The 21551-nt window shown below is 58.9% G+C and overlaps 2 protein-coding genes across 15 annotated transcripts in view; one reads left to right on the top strand and one right to left on the bottom strand.

Annotated features, from left to right (window-relative positions):
- The window catches only part of CHD5 (chromodomain helicase DNA binding protein 5), a 62044-nt gene extending 53794 nt beyond the window's left edge, over nt 1-8250 (top strand). For 3 of the 4 annotated variants that reach the window (XM_074334185.2, XM_019746694.3, XM_088790065.1), the window contains 6 exons: nt 1987-2119; nt 2516-2711; nt 3458-3621; nt 3746-3860; nt 3964-4017; nt 4793-8250. In XM_074334185.2, the coding sequence (XP_074190286.1) occupies nt 1987-2119; nt 2516-2711; nt 3458-3621; nt 3746-3860; nt 3964-3971 (616 nt within the window). In that variant the 3' untranslated portion in view covers nt 3972-4017; nt 4793-8250. The remainder of the gene's footprint in view (nt 1-1986; nt 2120-2515; nt 2712-3457; nt 3622-3745; nt 3861-3963; nt 4018-4792) is intronic. The other variant, XM_019746695.3, reaches the window with a different exon arrangement.
- Nucleotides 8251-8794: 544 nt separating this feature from the next.
- KCNAB2 (potassium voltage-gated channel subfamily A regulatory beta subunit 2) overlaps nt 8795-21551 on the bottom strand; it is an 82088-nt gene continuing 69331 nt past the window's right edge. For 6 of the 11 annotated variants that reach the window (XM_074334201.2, XM_074334198.2, XM_074334200.2 and 3 more), the window contains 8 exons: nt 20781-20867; nt 19930-19974; nt 16966-17051; nt 14405-14525; nt 14210-14304; nt 13081-13201; nt 12712-12800; nt 8795-11557 (listed from right to left, as the gene is read on the bottom strand). In XM_074334201.2, the coding sequence (XP_074190302.1) occupies nt 11468-11557; nt 12712-12800; nt 13081-13201; nt 14210-14304; nt 14405-14525; nt 16966-17051; nt 19930-19974; nt 20781-20867 (734 nt within the window). In that variant the 3' untranslated portion in view covers nt 8795-11467. The remainder of the gene's footprint in view (nt 11558-12711; nt 12801-13080; nt 13202-14209; nt 14305-14404; nt 14526-16965; nt 17052-19929; nt 19975-20780; nt 20868-21551) is intronic. The other 5 variants (XM_074334202.2, XM_088790069.1, XM_074334205.2 and 2 more) reach the window with 1 other exon arrangement.

The raw sequence follows: 21551 nt of genomic DNA, 5'->3' as shown, positions 1-21551 counted from the left end.
GCCAGGCTGGGCAGGAGTCTGGCCTGTTCCTCTGTGGATCTCAGGGAGGGAGGGACATGGGGTGTGTGGGGTGAGGAGTCAGGAGCCATTGCTCCTGACCAGGTGCCCAGGAGCCTTTCCTGGTGATGATGATGACAATGACAATTGCAGCAGCTTGTCCCTTTACGCTCAGTACTCACCCCATCCTCACAGCAGCTTTCCAGAAGGGGCGCTACTATGATCCCCATTGTACAGAGGCGGAAACGAATGCTCAGGGAGGCCAAGTGACTCGCCCAGGAACACATGGCTAATAAGTCACAGCCCATCCATCTGGCTCCACAGCAAATGCTCCCTCCTCCTACACGACACAGACCTCACCTCCTCCCAGTAGTGACCCCCTAAAGGGTGCTTCACTATTTACAAGGCCTTTCATTCCTTCCTTCCTTCCTTCATTCACTCACACATTCAATCTTCAGTCTTTATTGATCACCCACCATGTGCCAGGCATGGAGGATGCAGCTGTGAACTAACCAGCCCCCAGTCCTGGTCTACCTGGAGTTCCCATCCTATGGGGGTAGATGGTGAGCACCAGAAGTTAGCAAAATGAGGGTCCAATGGGACGTGATAGAGCAGGGACGAGGCACAGGGAGCTTTGGGGGCAGGGGTTGCATTTCCAGTAGGATGGTCAGAGCAGGTGACATTTGAGCACAGACCTCCCAGAGGCAAGGACAGGGCCACACAGTTAACTCAGGAGAGCCCCCCAGCAAAGTTGGCCTTCATGACAGCCTTGAGGGAGCTGGCTATTGTAACGAGAGGCGGGGTTTTGTGGACGGGGGTTGGTAGACCATTCCTGCGAGGGGCCAGAGAGTGAATGTTTTAGGGTTTGCAGAGTGACCACTCCACTCTGCCGTGGTAGCAAAAATAGCCCCAGACAGTATCAGGCTGTGTTCCAATAAAACTTTATTTACAAAAGCAGGCTGTGGGCCATAGTTTCCTGATCCTGTCATGGAGGCTAAGGTATAGAGCCTGGGTTCACATCCTGACTCTGCCTCTCATAACCGTGGGACCTTGGGCAAGATCATTTTATTGTGTCTCCTGTTCCCTCTGGAAGCTTTAGGGAAGGATCCTTCCTTGCTTCTCCCCAGCTTCTGGTGGTGGCCATCCACCCTTGGGGTCGCTTCGTTTGGAGCTGCGTCACCCCAATCTCTGTCTCCATTTCATATGGCCTTCCTGGTGTCTGTGTCCAAATTTCCCCTCATGAGGATACTAGCCCACCTTAACCAGTATGACCCTTTCTTTCTTTTTTTTTAAAAAAAAAGCAAAGGAGTTTTTATTTTTTTAATTTTTATTGGGGAATATTGGGGAACAGTGTGTTTCTCCAGGGCCCATCAGCTCCAAGTTGTTGTCCTTCAGTCTAGCTGTGGAGGGCGCAGCTCCACTCCAAGTCCAGTCACCATTTTCAATCTAGTTGCAGGGGGCGCAACCCACCATCCCATGTAGAAATTGAACTGGCAACCTTGTTGTAAAAAGTTTGTGCGCTAACCAGCTGAGCCATCGGTCTGCCCCTCCCGCAGCTCAGCGGCAGCTCATTGTTTTCAATCTAGTTGTGGAGGGCGCAGCCCACCATCCCATGCGGGAATTGAATCAGCGACCCTGTTGTTAAGAGTTCATGCTCTAACCAACTGAGCCATCCAGCCGCCCCCCGTATGACCCTTTCTTAACTTGAGTACACTTTCAAAGACCCTATTCCGAATGAGGTCTGTCACAGGCATTGAGGTTAGGACTTGAGCATGGGTGAAGGAGATAATCCTGTGAAGTGTCAGTGCCGTCTGGGCCCGGGGGGAGCCTGTCAGTGTCCACTAGTTGTCACAGCATTACCACCACACTCATCCTGGAGCCAAGGTTAACGAGTTGCCTGAGAGTACACTGTCAGGATGCTGAACACACACTGGCCCTGCCCCCGCCTCCTGCCCCTGGCCAGGTTTGCCCTTAACAGTGCCCACCCAGGCATGGCTATGCTCGCTGGCAGGACATCCAGAATGACCCGAGGTACGTGATCCTCAACGAGCCGTTCAAGTCTGAGACCCACAAGGGCAACTACCTGGAGATGAAGAACAAGTTCCTGGCCCGCAGGTTCAAGGTCAGTCCATGGCAGGCCTTTGGGGGAGGGGGCTGCAAGAGGGGCAGGATACATGAGGACCTGGGGCAAAGGAGCTAGTGAGCAGCGACCCCCTCCGCCTATATGTGGGAGCCGGCCAGGCTGTCCACACAGGGGAGTAATTTAGTCAGTCAGTGAACCGGGTGCTGGGTCCTTGCCCTGGGTCTGACCGACTCCACTGGGCGAGTGTCACTGCCCCGGGTGATGGGTACAGAGAATCCAGCTTGGTGAGTGCTCAAGAGGTGGCCAGGATCAGGTGACAATGGCCTTCTGGGTGGGAATGTCTCCTTCCTCCTTTCTTTCTGCCCAGAGCCTTGGCCTGGGGGGGTGGGGTGGAGAAGGGGGCCAGGCCAACACTCAGTCACCCCCGCCCTCCAGCTGCTGGAGCAGGCGCTGGTCATAGAGGAGCAGCTCCGGAGGGCCGCGTACCTCAACATGACCCAGGACCCCAACCACCCAGCCATGGCCCTCAATGCCCGCCTAGCCGAGGTGGAGTGCCTTGCCGAGAGCCACCAGCACTTGTCCAAGGAGTCCCTCGCTGGGAACAAGCCGGCCAATGCCGTCCTGCACAAAGGTGAGTCACCTGCTCCCCAAATCCGGCCCGCCTGCCATCCTGCTTCCCTCCTCCTGCCCAGGGGATCCTTGGCTATAGATGAGGGCGCTGATGGGGCCCTAGGACTGGAGACAGAATGGCAGCCCGGAGGCCAGAGCCTCCTGGCCAGGATGGGACAGTCTGTAGTCCATTCCCTCAAGCCCCGACTGCGAGCCTTAAATGCATGATGTCTGCAATCCCCGTGCTGTCCTTAAGTGGGGAGGTTTATTATCCCGTTCTCAAGATGGGGACATTGAAACTCAGGGAGGTGAAGGCATCGCCCAAGGCTTCCTGATTCAGACCTTTGACCCCTGTGCTCCAAATCTTCAGGAAGCCCCAAGGCTGGTTGGGGGAGGGCCTCCCTGGCCTCCCTGGCCCTGCTCTGTGTGGGAGATGTTTCCTGAGGCAGCTCTGCCTGTGAGCCCCCCATCCTGTCCCCAGTAGTGGGCAGGGGCTGCAGGCCTCCCTGGGAGCTGGGAGGCTGGCTGAGGGCCTGGAGGGAAGGCCAGCGTTGGCCTCGAGTTTCTGGCCCTCATTTCTGCAGCCCGCAGGCGCCTAGGAGAAGTTCTTTGGGAAACCCCATTCTTCTCCCAGGTGGCATCTCGGGCCCGGTGAGGAGCGCCCCCTGGTGTCTGCTGCCTGGAGAGTGCAGTAACACACCCCTGTAAATAAGCCCCAGCGGCGCCACCTGCGTCACAGCGTCTCCCCTCCTGTACCTTCCTCCACAGTCTTGAACCAGCTGGAGGAGCTGCTGAGTGACATGAAGGCGGACGTGACGCGCCTGCCCTCCATGCTGTCCCGCATTCCCCCGGTGGCCGCCCGCCTCCAGATGTCGGAGCGCAGCATCCTCAGCCGACTGACCAACCGAGCCGGTGACCCCACCATCCAGCAGGTCAGGTTCTGCCCGCGGGCCCTTGAGCCTGAGACCCCGTCAGGCACGTCCTGGGCGCCCCTGGGCTGGGGCTTGGGTCCGCGGTGTGGGACTACGACCTTTAAACCTGAGTCCTTGCCTCCAGGGCTCTTTCGGCTCCTCCCAGATGTACAACAACAGCTTTGGGCCCAACTTCCGGGGCCCTGGACCGGGAGGGATTGTCAACTACAACCAGATGCCCCTGGGGCCCTATGTGACCGGTAGGTGCCCGTCTGCTTCCGGGCAGCATGTACAGGGGCACCCGCGGGCCCCGCCTGCCCGTCACCGCCCCTGTCAAGCCGAGGTTCTCTCTGTTTCTGACAGATATCTAGCCGTCCCCGCGACTTCCCTCTGTTGCAGCGCTCATTTCCAGCTGAGGTGAGGCCACTTGTGGATGCTCCACTGCCCCTCGTCCCTTCCTTGGCTCTGCAGGTCAGGCCTGATCAGAATCAGCCCTGGTCCCCGTGACTGATTCATGCCCCTGAGCCTTGGGGACATCACTGCCTTCTCGGGCTCCGAGGGTGTCACACACTTTCCTGGAGCCCCCTGCCCCAGCTCCCTCTGCCCGGGGACGTCTCGGGGCCAGCATGTCTTCCCCGGCTGCCAGATACTTCCCTGCGAGGCTGGGAAATGGGACACGAAGGGTGGGTGCACTTGGGCGTGCTCCTCTGTGGACACGTGTGTCTGTGGCAGTCAGTCAGAGGCCATCACCCCCAGCTGGGAACCCTGTCTCCACTGTCCTGCCTGCGTGTCCTGCTGGGGGGGTGCGGTACCACCTCTTGTCTCACCCCAGTCCCTGCCTAGGACCAGGAGGGTGGCTCAGGGTTGGGGGGCGGTAAGTGTTACTGGCTAGGAGCGGGGAGCTTATTTCTGAGGAACTGCCAGTTCACCCTGGCCCTCACCAAGCCCTGTCTGGCACTTCAGGGTGGAGGTGCCGGAGGGGAGGTGGTTTCCAGAATGGCTGCCCCGCAGGCTGCCACTTCTAGGGTGCTCTCCTGCACTCTGGGTGTGTCTGGGCGGGCGTGGCTAGGGATCCCTCTCGGATTGCAGCTGCCTGTGACAGGCAGTGGGTGGGGTGGCTCCAGGGTGTGGGGTGCTCCCCCCAGTGGAGACCTGACCACACCCCAGCATCACCGTGATCTGCTTCTTGCAGCCACGCCTGCCGGGTCACTTGCCTGACCCCCACAAGAGAGAAAAGCCTTTTTAGGAGTTGTTGCCACCTTGGGACGGAAAGGGAATGCCATCACCTGGGGGACGGAGCCCGGAAGTGCCACCTCATCATAACCCAAGTGTTCCACACAGCGTCACACCCACACCACGGGATGCGCCCCTGGGCCACCTTTGCCAGAACGACTTCTTAGAGGAGATTTCATTTATTTGTCCATCTTTTGCACTTTCCTATTGAAGACTTGAACAAGTTCGTCTTGATAAAGTTGAGTGATATGCGGAGGAGACTAACTGCAGTGCCACCTCCCTGTCTGTGCACAGGCTCCGACAGGAGGGAAGCTCCTGGAAGCCCTGCTGCTGCTCATGCTCTCGGCAGGGAGGATGCCGTGTCTGCCCCGCAGCCCTCGCTGTGCCCCCATCACCCAGTCCCGTGTGCACTGCCTGACTGCCCTCTGCTCTGCCCCCTGTATGCATGGGGCCCCCCAGGGCCTGGCACAATGGTGGAGGCCTGGCTGATGCTCGGGTCAGAGCAGAGTGTTTATTCCACCCCCTTCCTGCCAGGGCTGGAGTCACCAGGTCTGTGCGGTCTCCTTGGGGAGGGGTCTCTGTTGGCACCAGCGTAGGGCCTGTGGCAGGCCCAGGTGTGCTCCTGGGAGTGGGACACGAGCCCTGTGTGTGTGGGTGGCACAGGGGCTGTGAGGCCTTCACCTCGGCCTCCGCCAGGTGGGGTTATGAACAGGTGGTAGTTAGCATCTCAGCAGAGAGGTCACAGCAGCACTGAAGATGGCCCAGAAGCCCCTGGCCCTGCCCTGTGCCCTGGGCTGTCTGTCACACCCACCTCCAGATACACCCTGCCCCGCGTGGTCTCATGGGCTGCAGACATGGAGGAAGCAGGCCTCCCCCTGGAGCCTGGACCTCTCCTTGCCCTCCTGTCAGTGGCGAGGCCTGTCTAGGCACTTGCCACCCAGGGCAAGGCCATAGCTGCCCTCGCTGTGCCTTGTGGGGAGCTCTGCTTGGAGGCAGGGGACTGGACCTGATGGCCTCTCCATACCTCCCTGCCACAGCACCGCAGGCTTCCTGTCGGCTGTCTGACTGGGAACATGGTGTTGGCGCCCCTCCACCCAGCTGGTGGTGCCCTGTAACGGCCCCAGGTGGGGTGGGGAGAGTGGGCCAGGCCTGGACCCATGTCCAATGCTCCCTCTGGCTCCAGCTCAGCCTGGAAGGGATTTCCGACCCTTGGGCTTCCTGGGGGGCGGGGTGTGTGTGCCCTGGGTAAGAATCCTGTTTGAGTGACAGGCAAGCTGGGTCTGGGGTTGGAGGTGCCAAGAGGGGCCTGGGCTCAGCTCCCCGGGCCAGGATTGGAGCCAGGATTTCGTGGTTCATCTTGGGACAGTTGGGCGATTGGCCGGCCCTCATAGAGCCCCGGATCTCCTCATCTGTAAATGGCTCTTTCTGAACCCTGGAGGGCTGGACCCCCAAGGCCCCTTCCATCTTGGCAGCCCCACACTCTATCTTGATCAAAATCTCCAAGGCCAACCGAGCCCGCAATTGTGTGTGGGTAGACGGGGCGTGTCTTGGCAAGTTTCCAGGACACGCGTGCAGCAGCGGCTGACCCGCCTTCTGGGAAGGGTGGGGTCATTCCAGTCCTGTGCTTCACGTGCATGTGTGTCCTCGTCAGTGCCTCCCTGCAAAGGCTCCTGGCGCAGACCACAGGCGAGGTGACTGCCACGAATCCCTCCGCCCCCAGGGCCCTGAGAAGGGGCCCTCCCAGACGGCTGTCAGCCCTGTGGTTGGCCTTGTTGGGAACAGTGCCAGCCTTCCCTGGCCACAGTGGATGGTCTCAAGTGTCAGGCTGGGAGGCATGCAGCAGTAGGACAGGGGTCTGATTCTCCACTGCTCCAACCCAGAGGCCCATGGTCCCTCCCGTTTCAGCCCGTCCTCCCCAGGGAGCCTTCCTTTGTCCCTAATGTCCCTATGCCCGTCCCAGGCCTTGCCAGGCTCCCCTTTGCCCTTCTCACCATGCCAGAGCCAGGCACCCCCAGACGGCCTGGCCCCCGGCACTGCTGGTCCCAGGATGGGTTCTGCTCTCCATGACCAGCACCCCGGACGCCCGGGAGGGTGTGCTGTGGACAGTGAGGAGCCGGTTTCTGGTTGACTGGTTTGGGAGAGGTAAAAGAATCTTAAGAATGTTTTCTTCTTAGTTATCAGTTATCTCCCACCAAAAGCGGTGGGTGGGGGTGTCCACTACCTTGGGCATCTTCAGGCTAGGTTTGGTTTCTGCTGCTGGCAGAATGAGGGTTGTCGTGTGCAAGCAGAATCCCAAAGTGCCAGCCTGCAGTTTTGTTTGCAGCCACCTTATTATTTAGACCAGTGCCAAGTAGGCTTTCTGCTGAACCACCTTTGGGCCCTGGTCTCCAAACGCATCACCTGCTGGGCTCCCAGGTGCCGAGGGGAGTTTGGGTTGGATGGACCGTATCCAGAGGGCATGTGGGACGCTCAACAGACACTCTCACACGGAAGCACATCCCAAGATTCTGTGTGAAGAGACCCGCCCTGCAAGCCACCTTCAGAAGCTCCTTTGTTCTCTGCAAATTATGACCAAGGTCCTGCTGATACCACAGCTGGTGCAGGCACCACCCTTCTGCTTGTTGGGGCCCCTTCCAGGGCAGGATCCTCTTGGGGTCCCCTGCCCAGGTCAGGGGCTTGCCCCAGGGACACCTGTTGTCCTTGTTTGCAGGTGTCGGGTCCCAGGGCTCTTGTGTAGAGGGTGGGCTCAGGGACCTGGGAGCAGGCAGCCTGGAGCATGGTGGCAGGGGAAGGGCCTCGGGCGGGACGCAAGGCCTGAGGTCTTGGCGTGGCCATGGTCTAGGGCCCCCTACGGCCTGTACCCTCTGCCTGTGCCCTCCGTCGAGGGAGCTGACTCCAGCCCCATTTTCTATTTCTGGAAGTTTACAGGTTGTGGTATATCAGCCCAAAGTCATTGGTGTTGTGTTTTGGATTTTTTCCTTTGTTTTCAGATTTTTTTTTAAGCAAAGTATTTTTTTAGGTGCGATAACCCAGAAAGGGCCCGTTGGGTGTGTGCGTGTGTCCTGAACCCCTGACATCGAGCTAGGAGCCTGAGCTCCGAGCCTGGAGATGAGGGAAGGGTCCCATTTTCCATGCATCAGAGGGGCTATTAGGGTGCAGACTGTGGGGCCGGGTCACTTGCCTTGGGACAGCCCCAGGTCAGCCAAGATCTTGGCAGCCCAGCAGGGAGGGTTCCCGCTGGGGATGGGGCTGGAGCTTTGGAAGCTGAGCCCCTGTAAGCAGTGACCTGTCGGGCCCTTGGGAAGACCTGTGGGACGTAAGACAGAGACTGTCGCTGACACCATCCCCTTCACTTTGTACTCTGTGTGTATGTCTTGGTTTTCTGTGTTTTAATAAATCCTTTGGGAAAGGACTGAATTAGGGTGTTTTCCTGAGATTCTCACTGATCTAAGAAGGGGGTGAGGGCTGGGGGCAGGGGAAGGACGTGGGGTAATGGGGTGTCATCCGAAGCCACCTCTCACCGAGACCTAGCCGCATGGGGCTGAGGGGCTTGCTGGGGAGGAGTGACAACCCAGGAAGGGTTGTGTAGGGATGGTGCCTGCCCTTCCTACCTGCACCCTTGAACACACACCCCATCACATCAAACACGGAGCCCCCAGGGATAGCCTGCAGCCCTCCTCGGACCCCACCCTCTGTCCACAGAGGGCACAGCAGCTTCCCAGCAACCAGAGTGTGTGTTGGGGGCACCTCCATTCCGAATGGAGAGACGAGGGGGTCTCCATCCTCAATCTCTGCCTCTTCTCCAGGGCCCATTTCTCCCAACCCACTATTGGCTCCAGGGTCAGGATTCGGGGGCCTCTGAATGGTGGCAGCCTTCTCCCCCCTGCCCCCACTGCCCTCCCGGCCAGCCCTGACCTAGAGCACGGATTGGCCTGGAAATGAGAGGAGCGGAAAGCCCAGGACCCTTCGGGCTTGGGTTTTATTTTGTCATTCCATAAATACGGAAGCGCAAGACGTATGGCAGTCTCGCCTCGAGAGGGAGGGCGTACCGTTAGCTGAGGAACCACAGTCATTAAAAAAAGGGAGAGAAAGCAGCACATTATTTACATGACTGGAAGAGAACAGAAAACGGAGCAAGTCCTGCGTCGCTCCTTGGATTTTACCACAGATGTGGGCTGAGAAATGGTGGGGACTCCGTGTGTCATTAACAAGAAAGAATGATCCCAGCCCTGTCCCCAGTCCAGGCCTACTTCCTGTGTAGGGCACTCCTGAGGGACCCATGGGGCAAATTCTGCTTCAAGGGGACGGGGAGAGGCTGGGGGGAGGCCCTGCCCCTTTCAGGCCTGCCGCTGCCCAGCTCTTTTCAGGCTCTGACTGCCCTTGGCCGTCCATCCAACTTCCTCTGCCCTACTCCAGCCCCCTCCTAAGTCAAGGGACCCTCGGCCAGGAAGCAGAGCCCGTCTTCCCTGCCGTGGGTGTAGGACACTAGGACAGTGCCTCAGGGCCAAGGCAGCTGGGTCCTGGCACCGGCCATTTCTGCCTTGGCTGAGCTCAGCCTTGGTTGCCCTTTTCTCCCTGTTTGGCAAACATGCAGCCAACAGGGGCTCAGCCTTCCTGGCTGTGGCTCCTGGGGGCACAGCCCCCACCTCGGGCCCCACTACAAGTCCTGGTCCCTGTTCCAACAGTGGGTGGTCTGGGGGCAGGTGTGCAGAGGGCCCAGCCAGTCTCCCCAGGAGGGGGACGTGATTTGGCCCACTGTGTGGGCCAGACAAAGTGCCCAGGGCATGACTCCTCCACCTCGGGTGACGGGGAGTGGCCGCTGGCTGGGCACCTCTGCTGGGACAGGTGTTGCCCCCTCCCCACACCCACAGGGTGAAGCCTGCAGGAGACTGGGTGAAGACCCCCAAGGGCCTGGTCTATGAGGAGGGGGAAGGTTCTAGACTCCAGGTCAGCACAAAGGTCAGGAGTGGAGAAGGCTGTCCTCGCCTTGCCTTTGTGGCTTTCTCAAAGCTGCTGTCCCAGGCCTCAGCCCAGCCAGGACTGATGGGAGCCTTCGAGAATGACAGGGGAAGCTTCTGGTAACAGCAGCTTCTATGAAAGCAGGACCCGCTGTGCCCACCTTCCAGGGAGAGTGTGAGGGTGTGGGGTGCCCAGGTGGGGCTGGCCGGCAATGGGCCTCCCCCAGAGTGGGCTGGCACAGCTGTAGAGCCTGGCTCCTGCCCCACCACATAGCCAGCAGAGGCTGGGGTACCTCTCAGGACCTCAGGGTCTGGGGCTGCAAAGCGGCTGACAGTTCTGTCCTGCCCTTCCTCCCTGTCTCCAATCTGTTCCAAGCTGTGAAAGGGAATGACCAACTCCAGCCATCCCCACTTTTCACAGGGTGTGTGTGTGTGTGGGGTTCCAGGGGCAGCACTGCTGCCCATCCGTGCTGCCCATCCATCCAGGTCACAAGCTCTGAGCTCATTGACACTTAGCACCCCAAGACGGAACACCCCAGCCTTGCCTGATTTGAGGCCTTGCGGGGGCACCTCTCTAAGGAGAGGCTCCTGGGATGTGTTCCCACATTGTGGGGGCTGCTGTTGGGTGTCAGGCCTCCCAGCCCTGGGCTCACAGTGCAGACAACCCCAGGGACCCTCCCTCACTGGAAAGATCTAAGCATGTTCTCTCTGTGGACCCAATGCCACCACCCCAGGCAGAACAGACACCAACCTCTCCTGAGAGTGGTCAGAGGCCACAGTCCAGCTAAGCATGCACGACCTCAGGGCCTTCTGGGGCATGCATGGGGCAGCAGACTGGGGTCCCGGCAGGGAGGGAAGGTGGGGGGCCCTGGAGGGACCTGGGCTGGAGCCCGCTCCACCAGGCCCCCTGCCAAGTGCTCTGGGCCGCCCAGGTATGGGGCTCATTGTGCAGGGAGCATGATGGTGGGGCGATGAGCTTGAAATCCGATCCCCAAACTTTCTGTGGGTCCCAAATTGCAGAGCCAGTCCCCCTGGATCCCTGCCCCTGCCAGCAAGGGAGGAGGTAGGGGTCAAGGTATAACATGGGAGGCCCCTCAGAAACCCCCTGGGGCAGGTGGCTGTGGAAAAGGGGTGGGGGAAGCATCTGAGGTCAGGCCCATTGGAAAGTACCTGGAGCCCCTGGCCAGAGGGAGGCCCCCGTGGGGAGGCCCAGCCCCAACATCCAGGCCACGCAGAGGCGGCCACAGAAAGACCAACACCAGGCGGGGGCTCTTGGCAGAGGAGCGGCCAGCCCTGCCTGCCCCCAGACCCCAATTGGTCCGGCCTGGCCTGGACTTGAGGAGTCTCCATGAAGGGTTGCAGCTGGGAGAAAACGTGGTGGTTTCTTCTTGGAGGATGAGCAGAGGCTGCAGGCTTGGGTGGGACCACTTTACCGTCCTTCTAATAATCAAAGTCCCCGCCACGATATGGGTCCCTGGAAGCCACATGGGTCCCTGGAAGCAGCGGATGGTGTGTTGCAGTGACTTTTGAGATGTTTTCCCAATGACGTTATCTGGGTGCCTTGTTTTCTTTTTGATGCAAACCACACAAGAGTGTGGCTTCAGAACAGCGTAAGCGAGCAGCGAACAGAGAGACTGGGAGGGGAAGGAAAGTGTCCGGGCCAGCGGGGGGGCTTCTTAGGACCGGTAGTCCTTTTTGCTGTAGGGTTTATTGCCCAAAATACTATCGATCTCGTGGATAATGGAAGATGACAGCTTGGGAAGGACCTGTGTGGGAAGACGAGAGCAAATCAGAATTCCATCAAGACGGGCCCGGCCTGCACAGGAGGCGGGTGGGTGATGTTCGGCCAGCCCCGCTGGTCCAGGCCCCTCCTGCCCCTGTTTTATCGATCTCCAGCTGAAGCAAGTTGGGGCCACACTGCTTTTTTATTCCAGAAGGTTTGGAGCAGAGAGGAAGCCTGCCCTGGTTTATACTCTGCCCCTCAAACTCCAGAATGCTCTAGAACCTTCGGGAAGGCATAAGATGCAGACTGCAGGGCCAGGTGCCTGATTTCCACACCCCTAAACTGGTTTTCCCAGCCTTTCTTACCTCACCCTTCCAGGTGACAAAACCCCAGGGGCCATCTCTGACTCGCTCTCCCTCAGCCTCACATCCAGTTTTCAGCCAGTCCCTCTGGCCCATCTTCCAAACAGGATGCACCGACCTCTCCCATCTCCACCTCCCCCTACTCACTCTCCCACTGTGACTTCCCAGCACATCTCTCTGCCTCTGCTTCTGCCGCCCAGTTTCCCTCCACAGCAGCCAGGGAGGGATGCTTTTAAAACCCAAGTCAGACCACACCCCTCAGCATCACACAGCACCCATCTCACTCACAATTGTCACCAAAGTCCTCAGACAGTGTGCAGTGTCCTGTGGGATCCACTCAGCTCCTGCCCTGCCCCCCTGCTGGCCCCTGGGCTTGCACCCACCTTGGATCTTCCATGGCTGTCCCACCACCTGGAACGTTCTTCCCCAAGTGTTTGCATGGCCCAGTCCTCACCCTCCGAGCCTTTGCTCACGTCACTTTCTCCCGAAGCCCACCCTGAGAGCCCCTTCACCCTGGGCCCATGGCTCTACCTCCCCTCTGCCCCGCCAGACACCCTGACCTTGCTCTAGTGTTTTTCCATAGTGCTTATCTGACAAATACTCTAATTCCCTTAATTCTCGAATTTAGCGTTTACTGTCTGTTCTGGCTAGAACGCCTGCTCTTCTGGGGGTGCTCTTTGGTGGCTCACTGATGGAGCCCAGGTACCGAGGACAGTGCTTGGCACGCAGTAAGTGCTCCCCAAATATGTGCTGGACAAATGGGGGTCCCATCAAGGACTCCCGACCTCTGCTCAAGGGCCCTGGGGGGCTGGCGCCCAGCGGGGACCCTGCTCACCTGTATTGCTCCAATGTTCTCCATTAGCTGGTCTGTGCTAGAAGCGCCCAGGAGCACGGAGCTGACGCCCTCGTTCCTCAGGCACCAGGCTGGGGGGGCAGCAAGACCACAGGTGAGGAGGCATACCCACTGCAGGGTTCCTTCTGGTTCTGCCCTGACCCTCACTGGTCCAGAGACACCTGGCCTCTTGGTATGGGAGCTGGGGGTGCCTAGGAGGGGCCTGGCAAGCCCAGTGCTCAGGGGTGCTGGGGGAGACCTGGCCCAAACTGCCCCCGTGTGGAGAGGTGGCCTGTGCTCAGGGACCCCATCCCCATAGCTGGCTGATGGAAGGGGTGGCCCAGGCACCAGGGGTCCCCCCAGCCCTGTTACCTATGGCCAGCTGCGGGAGGGTGCAGCCCAGGCGCTCTGCGATGGCCTGCAGCTCCTTCAGCTTGGCCTGCTGGCGCCGGCCCTCCTCACTCAGGATCTTGTCCTTCAGCCACTGGTAGCCCTGGTTGGGGGTGGGGGAGAGAGCGCAGCCCACGGGTGAGGGCGGGTCACCTGCACCTCTGTATGCCCTGGCCGATGACTTGTGCGCCTTTCAGACCCTTCTCCCCAAACAGCAGCTCTCATCTGCACTTACAGGCAGCACCGCCCCGCCCCCAGCACGCCCCCAGCCTAAACATGGCCGGCTGTGGGCAGAGTTGGAAGGGTGAGGCCTGCTGTACTCTGACCCTGGAGTCTGAGGCAGGGCCCCGGAGGCAGCACAAGTTGGCAACACGCTGACTTCTGTTCTCCCAGGAGGCCCGGCGTCCCTGCGAGGGGTACTGCTGCCTTTGGCCCAGATCTGGGGGGGGCGAGGGTCGTCCCGCTGCCTCCACCCCTGCGGTTGCAGTGCCTCCCAGGGGCAACCTGACCTTGCTGTCAGGGGAGGGGAGAGGTGGGGGCAGGCCATCCTGCCCTCAAACCTGGGGTGGGGGTTCCAGTGCTGGATCTGCCCTGGCCTGGGCAGGCCTTTTCCTGCCTGCTCCTCGTGCCCCAAACCCCGCATTCTGGGGACTCTCTCTCAGTCCCCTCTCCAGAAGTGTGTGTGTGTGGGGGGCTTGTCCCGGGGAGTCATCTTTGAGTGGCAACTGAAGAAGGTCTGCAGCCCCTGGCCCTGAGCTCAGCCCAGAGCCCTGTGATGGGCCAGAGTGTGTGTGAGCGTGTGCGTGTGCGTGTGTGTGTGTGGAGGGAGGAGCACCCCACATCCCAAATGGCACATGTGGACCCAGCCAAGGTTGTGAATACTGAACTGGGGTGGGGAGGGTGGTGGCGCTCGGAGTGCAGAGGCCTCTTCTCCTGGGGCATGTCCCCTGGTGTGGGCTCCGCCCAGCAGGGGCTCCAAGTTCCCACAGCCTGGGAGCACCCAGCGGACAGGGGCCTCGCACCAGCGTCCAGGCAGCCTGCCCAAAGACCCCACCTGTCCAAAATGCCTGTCCCCTGCCCATCCCCGCCCCACCCCCAGCCACTCCTTTACCTTCAAGGAGGCTCTGGAGTAGGGTGGGACGCCACCGTCGTACTTTCCAGAAACGATGCCGCAGGCCAGAGGGGACCAGGTCATGGCGCCCACTCCTGAGAGAGGAAAGCCCGTGGAGGTCAAGCCCTGGGCCCTGGGGGGAGGGGGGTGGGGAGAGGGCTGTGCAGGGGGGGTGGGGCGGGCCGAGGAGCCCACCTATCTTGTGGAAGAGCTCAGGCAGCTGCACCTCGACCTTCTCGCGCTGGAACATGTGGTACTCTGCTTGCTCGCAGATGGGCGGGATCAGGTTGAACTGCCGGGCCACAGAGTAGGCCTCCTGTGGATGCAAGGAGGGGCTTGTGGTCTGACGGTCAGCAGGTCTGGGGGCACTGCTGCGCAGCAGGGAGGAGACACAGAGGCCTCTCCAGGAAGAGTGGCCCACCTGCCCCGCCCCCTTCTCACAGCTTTCCTGGGAGCCTGTTAGGCCCTACCATCCACCTGGGAATAGGGGGTGGGCTGTCAGACCCCAAGGTTGAGGGGGGAGCACACCCAGTAGTGAGACTTAGGTTTGGCATTTATTAGCTGGGAGGCTTCCCCCCCCCCCTTCTTCTGCTCCACTCCAGTTCAAGCAGTTGTTTCTCAGTCTGGTTGTGTAGGACACAGCTCCCTGGCCCACGCTGGTATTATGAGCCTTGCGCTCCCCCCACCCCCCTGAGGCATTCGGTCGTCAGTTGGCCGCTCACAGCAGCTCACAGAAGCTGTCACCGGCTGCTGGCCACTCACGCTGGCTGCCAGCCACTCATGGCAGCACACAGTAGCCCATGGCAGCTCATGCTGGCTGCTGGCCACTCACACTGTCTGCCGGCCACTCACGCTGGCCACTGGCCACTCATGGCAGCACACCGCAGCCCACAGCAACCTCCAGCTGCTCGGGGCAGCCCAGCTCCAGGGAGAGCTGTTGTTCACAATCTTAGACATAGAGGGCGCAGCTCACTGGCCCATGTGGGAATTGAACCCGTGGCCTTCGGAGTTAGGAGCATGGCGTTCCAACCGCCTGAGCCACTGGGCTGGCCCTGCTGGGAGGCTTTGTGCAAGGGGTGAGCCCCTCTGTGCCTCAGTTTCCCCATCTGTTGTGAGGGTCAAATGAGCCAACAGTGGTTACAGCCCTCAAGGCAGACTGTGCCTACATGGGTGGGCATTCAGTGTCTGTCAGCTGTGCAGTTACTGCTTTTATCATGATGGTCACTCCAGGGCGCTGGACCCAGGACCATGGCAGCAGCAGGAAAGGCAAGGTCAGGAGGGAGAGTGGCTGGCATCAGTCCATTTCTGGGACTTGCTGTTCATGCCTCCACTCCACAGACCAGATGGGTGTGAGCCAGGGCTGATGTTGACAGACAGACCCCTGGGAAAGCCCTGTCTGCCAACCTGGGAGGCCCTTTCCCTTTAGCTATAGACTCAGCTTTCACATCTGTGAAATGGGTGTGAAATAGGGAGAAGATGCTGCTGGCTCCAGGCAGCTTCAGAAAGATGCCAAATGCTCATTAATGCCACAAATGCCAAAGCCGATTAGTGCCAGGGACTGCTAGGGTAGTTTTTTTTTTTTTTTTTTAAACTTTTTATTTATTTTAAGTGTGTTTTTCCAGGACCCATCAGCTCCAAGCCAAGTAGTTGTTTCGACCTAGTTGTAAACGGTGCAGCTCACAGTGGCCCATGTGGGGATCAAATTGGCAACCCTGCTGTTCAGAGCACTGCACTCCAACCAAGTGAGCCAATGGGCCGCCTCAGCTAGGGCGTGTTTAACTTGAAAATCCTGCTTAATTTCTTTGATGAAGTGGAAATCAGGGACTCATTAGAGGAGAAACCCCCTTCCAGGGGAACTGAGATACGGTAATTCTGGGAGGTGGAGCAGTAAGGGCTAAGGCTGAGAGGGGTCCTGGAAGCAAGGGTCGTGGTGGTCAGCCTCAGAGGGGAGGCTGCGAGGGGGCCGTCCCCTGGCCTCTGCCCTCCATTCTCCCCTCCGGTGCCTGCCTCTGAGGAGCACACAGCCACTCTGCTGACCCTTCTGGGATACTCCAGAAACAGCAAGAAGCATCTGCTGCCCTCGGCCTCAAATGCCTCCCGTGGAGGGAAATGACAATGAAGGGGACACTTTCCTGAAAGTGTAGGTGAGGGGGAAACATCATGGATTACGAGATGGACACCCGGGATCCCAACAGCTGCTCACATCCGGAGGCTGCCCAGACTCCGAGCCACACGGCTGGGCATTCATCTCAGAATGAACTGTGTGACCTTCGGCATGTAACCTCTCTGAAAACCTGGATGACAGCAGCACTTACCTCACAGGGCACTGTGAGGATTTAGTGGGAGTTAGTCCACAGGAAGCCTTTGAATCTAACAGCACCTGGAAGACCATGAGAGCTCAGCGGGAGGGCCCGCCATTGCTGTCACCTGAGCTCCAGAACCTCTGCTAAGAGCTCACACCTGTTCTCAGGTAATCTTCCGAACAGCCTCATGAGGGGGCGGTCTTCCTAGTGGTCTTGTGTTCTAGGTGGGGAAAGTGAGCCTCAGAGGTGAAGCCTCCTGTCAACACAGACAGATTCCACCCAGGCCTGAAGCTAAGACTCCCCTGTCTGCGAAGCCTGCGGCCATGACTACCAGACCACAGTAATCTGTGTAATTGTGACCAACGGCTCTGGATCTGCCAGAGCCCCGGGAGCCGCAGAGTGGGGACAGGGAGCACACGCTCGGGACGCACACACACCAAGAAGTCACCATACCATGATCTCCATGGAGCTCCAGCGTGACGTGCCCCAGTACATGGCCATCCCCTGGTTGATGACGTGCGTCATGGCGCGAACGGTCTCTGTCATGAGAGAAGGGGAAACCGCAGGTGGGAGGGCAGCCAGGGGCACGGGGCCCAGCCTGGGGACATTCTGCAAATATAGGCGGGGCGCCGGGAGCAGGGAAGGGGGCTGCGAAGACGGCTTGCAAGCAGTGTACTTCCTGGCTCCGAGGTCGGGTGTGGCAGGGGAATCTCCGGGACGACAGAAAAAAGGGAACCTCCACCCTAGAAGTTGGTCTTGAAAACCACTTCCCCGAATGGAACATTTGAAAAATGGGTTATGGATGGACTGGGATGCTTCTGTGGCAGGTTAGAGGGATGAGGGCAGGGGAGACCAAAGTATGTGATTCTAGACTCTAGAAGGGGGGAGTTCTCTAGTTGGGCAAGAATCAGGGACGCTGGTCCTCAGGAAGAACCAGATACGGATTAAGGTTCCAATCAGATTTGCGGAAGGCAACAGGACGTAAACACAATTTTTGCTGTTTCTGGCCTGTTACTTCGGGCCATTCCCAGTTCTCAGTGGGATCTGGAGAACTGAAGGCAGAGGTGATGATGGCATCTGTAGGGACAAAGGGCATGGCGTGGGGCCCTGGGTGGTCCCAGAGTGGGGGCTGCAGGCTGGAGCTCCCCATGTGTCCCAAAGGAGAGCCCAAAGGAGACATGGACAGCCCCGTTTGGGCCAGGCCTCGGCTTCTCAAGTCAGCCCAGCCCTGGGCTAGAGTGGGCCCCCAGCACAAGATGGTGGTGGTTTCTGCCCCCAGGACAATGGGGTCAGTCTCCACGTGCTCTGGAAACAACCTGAATACCCTGAATACCGGGCAGCTGAGAATCGCAATGTCCTAAGAAGTAAATGGTTGAAACCCCAGGCCTTCCTTTTAAGTAGGAGAGAAGGGACCCTCCCTCACCTAATACAGTAGATTCTCCCTAGCACTCAAGAAAAGGTTTTGAGAAATAAAAATCTGCCAGGTATAGTTCCCTCCTAGGCTGTTTCAGCCTCATGGGGATGTTGTGGTTTTCCAAACAGCACTTGGCCTCACATTTTTAAATGTCCAATGTCCTTAGCTTTGCGGGGCAGGACTGCTTGCCCAGGTTTCTCCCAGGCCCCATACAGTGCTTGCAAGTTCAGCTGCCCAAGGCAGCGTGGGAAACAGAGTTGAAGAACAAGTGTTTCTAAAACAAAGCGCGACACTGCTCTTGCCCGAGGTCCCCTCTTAGTAGAAAGCTAAGGTAGCTGGGGCTTCTGGGGTGGTGGGCTCAGAGGGTTTGCCCAGAACCCCTAAAAAAATCACAACTGGACTTCCATGCCTGCAGGCCACGCCCTGCCCTCTCCTTCCTTCCAAGGTCAAGGACGTGGCTCCTCTCTGCCCATCTCAGGGAGGAGGGCTGGCTGGCAGCGGAGCCTGAACTCTGCTGGGACCACTAACGGGCCTCTGCTTTAACCGCCAATGCCATTCGACGTGAAGGAGGATAGCACCTGGTTGGAGAGGCTGGAGGGTCCCAGGAAGATATCTGCCCACATCCAGACCCTGAACCCAGGCTCTCAGCCGGGCTCTCCGTGTTGGGTTCTTTAGAAACACTCTTGGGGGCACCTGCGACCATGCAGCATAACTGCCCGATTCTTTTCAGCCAAGGCTCAGGTCTACATGCTGGAGAGAGGGAAGCCAGAGGACACCCCGTTCACCAGCCTGGCTCCCTGGCACCGCTCTCTCCTCACGGGGAAACGACACAGTGCACGGCAGTGCCCCTTCCATGCAGAGAAGGAAGTGCACGGTGCCTGGGGGACAAGGCCATGGGCAGGCCCCGCGAGAACCTGGGGCTGGTCTCTGAGGGAAGGGGGTCCTGTGCAAAGGCTCCGGGGTTCCCCAAGTGCCCCGGGCAGTGGCAGGCTGGGCGTGGGGCCCACACAGGAGCACTTTGCACTTCTGCCCACGCATGATGTCCTTGGCCCCAGAAACAAGGACAACTGTCCTTCACCTCAATATTTAATGCCGCTGGACAGAAGCAGGGGGACCACATCCTTGCAACTGCTGCCAAACCCCATGGTATCTCCTGCCATGTCACAAATAATACATGGGAGGGGTCAGGTGGCAGTGCCAGTTGGCAGGCAGGAGCCCTGCCAACATGGAACACAGCCCAGGCCCAGGGAGACCTAGGCCTGCCTGTGGGGTGGGGTTCTGGGTGCCCTTAGCTTAGGGGCGGGTAGAGACCAGCAGGGGCAGAGGCTGCCCAGGTCCCGAGTCTCCCTGGCTCACGTAGCTATTCTTCAAGGGCGTGAATGAGTCCATTTCAGTGGAGAGGTCTGGCCACATGGCAAGGGGTGAGGGTGGCAGGTGGCCCGGCCCGCCCAGGGGACGTGAGCAGTACCCCAGCCAGGATGCTCATGGCAGAACCGGTGGGCCATGGAGGGGGCGGCTCACATGGGGGTTTACTGCTTCTGGGTGGGGTAGGAGCTCAGCAAACATGAACTACAGAGAAGCTACAACTTGTTGGGGCCACATGGGCTGGGGTCCCCCATGTGTTCGCTCCAGTGGGAACTGGGTCTCCCCCAGCCCTCTCCCAGTCCATCCAGGGTCAAGGTTTCAGGCGCTGATCACAGCATCCCCAACTCAAGAGGAGGCCCCGGCAGACAGCCGGCCGGCGCCCTGAGGATCACAGCAGTGCCAGGCGGGGTGGGAACATGCACACGGGAGGACAGACGGGAGGGATGAGATGACAGCGTGGCCTGGGCGGGGGCCCTTTTCCTTCACTTGCAAGATGTTCTCACAGGGCACTTATTTTTCCCTTATGCATTTTATGGAGAAGTTTGTCATCAGGGGGAGAGTCGTGTAAATAAAATCACTGTCTCATAAAATGCAGCTTGGACACAGAAGTCAATAGTCGGGCCGAGGGTACTGTGTACCTTCTATGATGAATGTCCTGGACTTGGAAGAACTAAATGGGTCCCCTGGTGATAAAAGAAAGATTTAAAGAGACCAGAGTTTATAGCTGTGGGAACACGGTCAGGCCTGGTATGACAAGGGCACGGGAGGGAGGCACAAATCACTTTTCACAGAACACTCGTTTTGTTAAAAAAACAACCCCCACACACACATGACACACACACGCACGCACAATGGTGTATACATATAAACACACGAAAAAAGTAATTTGAACACAACTTAATTTTCCAAGTCCCCAAAGCAGGAAAGCACAAACGAGAAGATGCCTGAGGCAGGAAGTCGGGGGAGACGGAGGATGGAGACGAAGTCAGAAGAATAAATAGGGCCTAAGAAACCAAAACCGCTGTCTTTTTCTGTGCCAAGGTAGCAGTGCATCCCCCAGAACAAAAGACCCGGAACCTCCCAGTGGAAAGCGATTGAAAGGAAGGAAGAAGTTGCATCTGAGTCATCAAACTGTGACTTCATTTTGCTACAGAATCTTAACAGCTGAGAGGAGAGAACATCCCAGCAGTTCTAAACCCAGGACGCAGAACTGGGTGTAGACCCAGAAGGGTGGGGACTCAGTCACGAGGTGCCAGGGCACACCTGGGGGGCAGGGGACGACAGTCAGAGGCTGAGCTCAGGCCCTTCCTGCCTGCCCACCCTCGCCCCCCACCAGGAAGGCCTGGCCTTTCCCTCCCACCTGGCCTGGCCTCTTCTGACTGCTGGCCTGGGTGCCCAGCCTGGGGGCCTGTGCTGGCGGCCATCAGATTCTTAGGCTCAGAACCTTCTGGGAACGGCACCAGGCCCGCTCAGATGGTAGAGAACCTACCTTCCATGGGCGTATTGGGGTCTGGGCGGTTGGCAAACACCACGTCCACGTATTCCAGCTGCAGCCGCTCCAGGGAGGCCTTCAGACCTGGGGGAGGAGTCAGGAGGGACTGTTACCATCTTCACACATTTTTCTGGGCCCTCCCCCGAGCCAGTGATGAAAGGAATGCAGCCCCTGGCACCGGGAGCAAGTGCCACCTGGGGTTGCGGAAAGCCAGGATAGGAGTGGGGGCACACCACCAAAGGGGGTTCTGCCTGTGCAGGAAGACTGGGGGGAATACATAGGCCAAATGTCCTGTGATTGAATGAAGGGGGAGCATCCTCGGCTTCCTGGTGGCCCCTGGGATAACTGGGAGAGCTGCATGTAGTGTCTGTCATACCCAAGGCCGATGGTGTCTGAAATGCACCACTCATGAACCAGTACAGAGCAGAGCTCTGTGTGGAGAGTTGAGGCTGGGGGACAGGGAGGGGTGGGCAGCAAGGCCTCCTAAGCACCTCAGTTAGTGCAGAGAGTGTATTACCTTGATGAAAATGAACATGGATAGAAGAGGCCGGAAGACAGTAAAAACACAGAATAAGCTGATCCCTCTCCCCGCGCTCCTATGTGCTGAGCCCTGCGCTGTGGATCTGAGATCCACCCTCACAAGGCATCTTCCCGGATCCCAATGCCCAGAGGTGGGTGCTCTCACTACACCCATTCTATAGATGCTGCCTCAGAGGCTTGCGGAAGTGATGTCCCTCATGGTCACCCAGTCAGCACCGGAGGGAAACC

Source organism: Rhinolophus sinicus, chromosome 14, assembly GCF_057876585.1.
Source record: "Rhinolophus sinicus isolate RSI-liver-muscle chromosome 14, RSI-T2T, whole genome shotgun sequence".
Taxonomy (NCBI): domain Eukaryota; kingdom Metazoa; phylum Chordata; class Mammalia; order Chiroptera; family Rhinolophidae; genus Rhinolophus; species Rhinolophus sinicus.
This window is presented reverse-complemented; position numbering and strand designations above follow the sequence as displayed.